At 44.5% G+C, this 4465-nt stretch overlaps 1 protein-coding gene across 1 annotated transcript; it reads left to right on the forward strand.

The window, feature by feature from the left end:
- The first annotated feature begins 1077 nt into the window (after positions 1-1077).
- On the forward strand, positions 1078-3428 carry UBQLN2 (ubiquilin 2). Its single transcript, XM_007093168.2, has one exon. It carries the CDS (start codon positions 1366-1368, stop codon positions 3235-3237), a length of 1872 nt encoding a protein of 623 aa, XP_007093230.2. The 5' UTR covers positions 1078-1365; the 3' UTR covers positions 3238-3428.
- The last annotated feature ends 1037 nt before the right edge of the window (positions 3429-4465 follow it).

The raw sequence follows: 4465 nt of genomic DNA on the forward strand, positions 1-4465 counted from the left end.
GAGAATTTACCTATACAAATTGTTTAAAAATAGTTTTAAAATAAAAAAATATCTTCACTTTATCTTTTGGTATTGAAACATACATCCTTGTATAATTTCCAACTATACAGAAATATAAAAAGCTGAAAGTGAAAATACTGTGATTTCCCTATAACTACTATTTATTTCATACATATCTTTAAAGATACTTTATATCGTGTGAATTAACCACCCATTTTTTACACACAGTACATATTATTTTATTGTATGATAATATATTTCACCAATGCTGTGCGATTATCTTTAAAAATAATTTTTAAGATACTGCAGTTCATATACACTTTATACATATATATTTTTGCATCCTTATTTAGTTTCATAGGGGAGGTGTCTAAATAAGGCATTTCTAAATAAAGGTGGAAATATTCAAAATGTTGATATATATTTTCAAATTGCCTCACAATTATAAAATTTACACTTTAACGGACATGAGAATGCATTTTCTCAGCGCTTTGTTGACGATAAGGTTTATCATTATTTTTCATTTTTACAATATGATAAAGGCAGATGTAGAATCTCATTATTCTAATTGAATTTTTTTATTGCTAGTGAGCTTAAGCATCCATTTTCATGCCCATTGGCCATTTGTGCTTCTTCTGTAAAATGCATGCTCAGGCCCAGTCTTTTCCCCTTCCCCCACTGGGGGTATTAATCTTTTCCTTTTTGCTTAGTCGGAGTTCTTTTTCAATTTTCGTCTTTTACATGGGGTCAGTTTGATTCGGGCTTTCATCCTTCCTTGCCTTATGGAGTGCATATATATTTACATATATAATATATTCTCCATTGGTCTTTTAATGTCCTTCTCAGAAACTGGCTCCTTTTCTCTCTCCCTCCCTCTTCCCTCTTTTTTCTCTCGTCTTCTCTTTTCTCTTTGTTTCTTTCTCTCTTTGTTTCTCTCGCTCCTTCGCCCCCACCCCCCCACTACAGAAGTTTTTAATTTTGACCGAGTCGAATCTATCATTCTGGGCCTGGCGCCGCGTCAGCAGAGGGGGCGGGGAGGCGAGCTCGGAACTGGGGGAGGGGACGGGGCGGGGAGGAGCGGGCAGAGCGGCTGCAGGAGTTGCTGGGAGTGCGCTTGGTGTGATCACTCAGCGGCGAAGGAGGCCCAGAGACCTGAACGGCAGAGACTTCCCCCGCGGCCTACGGAGCCTTATCTCCACTGGAGGACCAGGGAACCGCAGTCTTCATCACAGAGGTACCGTGCTCTGCGCTCCCCGCCCGGCCCGGCCCAGCCTGCTGTGGCGGCGCCTCCTTCCTTCCTTCTTCCCTCGCTCTCTCTCTCGCCCGCCCGCGCCTTCCCTGTCTGCCTGCGTCACCGCGGCCGCCATGGCTGAGAACGGCGAGAGTAGCGGCCCCCCGCGCCCCTCCCGCGGCCCTGCTGCAGCCCAAGGCCCTGCCTCTGCCCCGGCCGAGCCAAAAATCATCAAAGTCACTGTGAAGACCCCCAAAGAGAAAGAGGAGTTCGCGGTGCCCGAGAATAGCTCAGTCCAGCAGTTTAAAGAAGCTATTTCGAAACGCTTCAAATCCCAAACCGATCAGCTAGTGTTGATTTTTGCCGGAAAAATCTTAAAAGATCAAGATACCTTGATCCAACATGGCATCCATGATGGACTGACTGTTCATCTTGTAATTAAAAGCCAGAACCGACCTCAGGGCCAGTCCACACAGCCTAGTAATGCCGCGGGAACTAACACTACCTCCGCGTCGACTCCCAGGAGTAACTCCACATCTATTTCCACAAATAGTAACCCATTTGGGCTGGGGAGCCTGGGAGGACTTGCAGGCCTTAGCAGCCTGGGCTTGAGCTCGACCAACTTCTCTGAGCTCCAGAACCAGATGCAGCAGCAGCTCCTGTCCAGCCCCGAGATGATGATCCAAATCATGGAAAATCCCTTTGTTCAGAGCATGCTTTCAAATCCTGATCTGATGAGGCAGCTCATAATGGCCAATCCACAGATGCAGCAGTTGATTCAGAGAAACCCAGAAATCAGTCACCTGCTCAACAACCCAGATATAATGAGGCAGACCCTTGAAATTGCCAGGAATCCAGCCATGATGCAAGAGATGATGAGAAATCAAGACCTGGCTCTCAGCAATCTTGAAAGCATCCCAGGTGGCTACAATGCTCTACGACGCATGTACACTGACATTCAAGAACCCATGCTGAATGCTGCACAAGAGCAGTTTGGAGGTAATCCGTTTGCCTCGGTGGGGAGCAGTTCTTCCTCCGGGGAAGGTACACAGCCTTCCCGCACAGAAAATAGAGATCCACTACCCAATCCTTGGGCGCCACCACCAGCTACCCAGAGTTCTGCGACCACCAGCACAACCACAAGCAGTGGCAGTGGGTCTGGCAGTAGCTCCAGCAGTGCTACTGGGAACACTGTGGCTGCAGCCAACTATGTTGCCAGCATCTTCAGTACCCCAGGAATGCAGAGCTTGCTACAACAGATAACTGAAAATCCCCAACTGATCCAGAATATGCTGTCTGCACCCTACATGAGAAGCATGATGCAGTCGCTGAGCCAGAATCCAGATTTGGCTGCACAGATGATGCTGAATAGCCCAGTGTTTACTGCAAATCCTCAGTTGCAGGAGCAAATGCGTCCACAGCTCCCAGCTTTCCTGCAGCAGATGCAGAATCCAGACACACTGTCAGCCATGTCAAACCCAAGAGCAATGCAGGCTTTAATGCAGATCCAGCAGGGGCTACAGACATTAGCCACTGAAGCTCCTGGCCTCATTCCAAGCTTCACTCCAGGTGTGGGGGTAGGGGTGCTGGGAACCGCTATAGGCCCTGTAGGCCCAGTCACACCCATAGGCCCTATAGGTCCCATAGTCCCATTTACCCCCATAGGCCCCATTGGGCCCATAGGACCCACTGGCCCTGCAGGCCCTGGCTCCACTGGCTCTGGTGGCCCCCCTGGGCCCACTGTGTCTAGCTCTACACCCAATGAAACCACTAGCCCAACATCAGAATCTGGACCCAACCAGCAGTTCATTCAGCAAATGGTGCAGGCTCTGGCTGGGGCAAATCCTCCACAGCTACCAAATCCAGAAGTCAGATTTCAGCAACAACTGGAACAGCTCAACGCAATGGGGTTCTTAAACCGTGAGGCAAACTTGCAGGCTCTAATAGCAACAGGAGGCGACATCAATGCAGCTATTGAGAGGCTGCTGGGCTCACAGCCATCGTAATTACATTTCTGTACCTTGAAAAAAAATGTATCTTATTTTTGATAATGGCTCTTAAATCTTTAAACACACACAAAATCGTGCTTTACTTTCATTTTGATTCTTTTAAGTCTGTCTAGTTATAAGTCTAATATGCATTTTAAAGTGGAATCCATCCCTCTGTCCCTCCCTCCTGTACTGTCCTTTCCTTCCTTCCATCCTCCCTCTTTCCTTCCTTCCTTCCTTCCTTCCTTCCTTCCTTCCTTCCCTCCTTCCTTCCCTCCCTCCCTCCCTCCCTCCCTGTTTTGAATGGTGGTAGTCAATGCTGTTTCACTCAAAGGTGTTGCATGCAAACACTTCTTGTTATTCTGCATTCTTTGTGATTTTTGGAAACTGGTATCAACCTTCACAGTTGGATGAATAAGCTTTGTCCTACAGGTGTCCACTTTATTTGCATTTTAAACATTAGCCTATGATAGTAACTTAATGTAGAATGAAAATAATTAAAAACAGAAGCAAACTATTTAAAGCTCTCTAATTTGTGGTACAATATTGCTTATTGTGACTTTGGCATGTATTTTTGCTAGCAAAATGCTGTAAGATTTATACCATTCTTTGCTCTTTTTTTGCTATATTTGTACACAGTACAGTAAGCACAATTGGAACTGTACATCCAGAAATATTACAACAGATTCTAAGCAGAACATGTGTAACTAAAATGGGAAAGAATATAAGAAATATTTCTGGAGCTAGGTATATCAAAATTTTGTAGAATCTTACAGCATCTTTGATAAACTCAGTGAAAATGTTGGCTAGGCAAGTTCAGTTAAAATATAGTAGAAATGTTTATCCTGGTATCTCTAAGTATACATTTAACTGTACAGAAAACTTACAGTGTGACATTGTGTCAACATTTTCCAATTAACTGTATATGACCTTAATTTGTGCAGCCTGAAGGATCAGTGTAGTAATGCCAGGAAAGTGCTTTTTACCTAAGACTTCCTTCTCATCTTCTCCCATAAAGAGACCCTAATAAGCATTTTGATCTGTAATTGGAAATGTAACTTTCACTGAAAAGTGTCATGTGATGTTTGCATTACTTTTACCTGCTATGTATAAAGGAAACTGTATCTTTTGACTCTATCAGTTATTTCTCTTGTGCACAGGGAAAAATGCATTAAAAATGACTAAATAAAAAAATTTAAAATGGATAAATCTTTCCTTTTTTGCCTTCTGGCTCTAAGATCATGTT

The sequence above is a fragment of the Panthera tigris genome, chromosome X (genome assembly GCF_018350195.1).
Source record: "Panthera tigris isolate Pti1 chromosome X, P.tigris_Pti1_mat1.1, whole genome shotgun sequence".
NCBI classification, from domain to species: domain Eukaryota; kingdom Metazoa; phylum Chordata; class Mammalia; order Carnivora; family Felidae; genus Panthera; species Panthera tigris.

Bases quoted from the DNA above. Each gene is read 5' to 3' on its own strand.
- UBQLN2 (XM_007093168.2), top strand. From the start codon at position 1,366: ATGGCTGAGAACGGCGAGAGTAGCGGCCCCCCGCGCCCCTCCCGCGGC.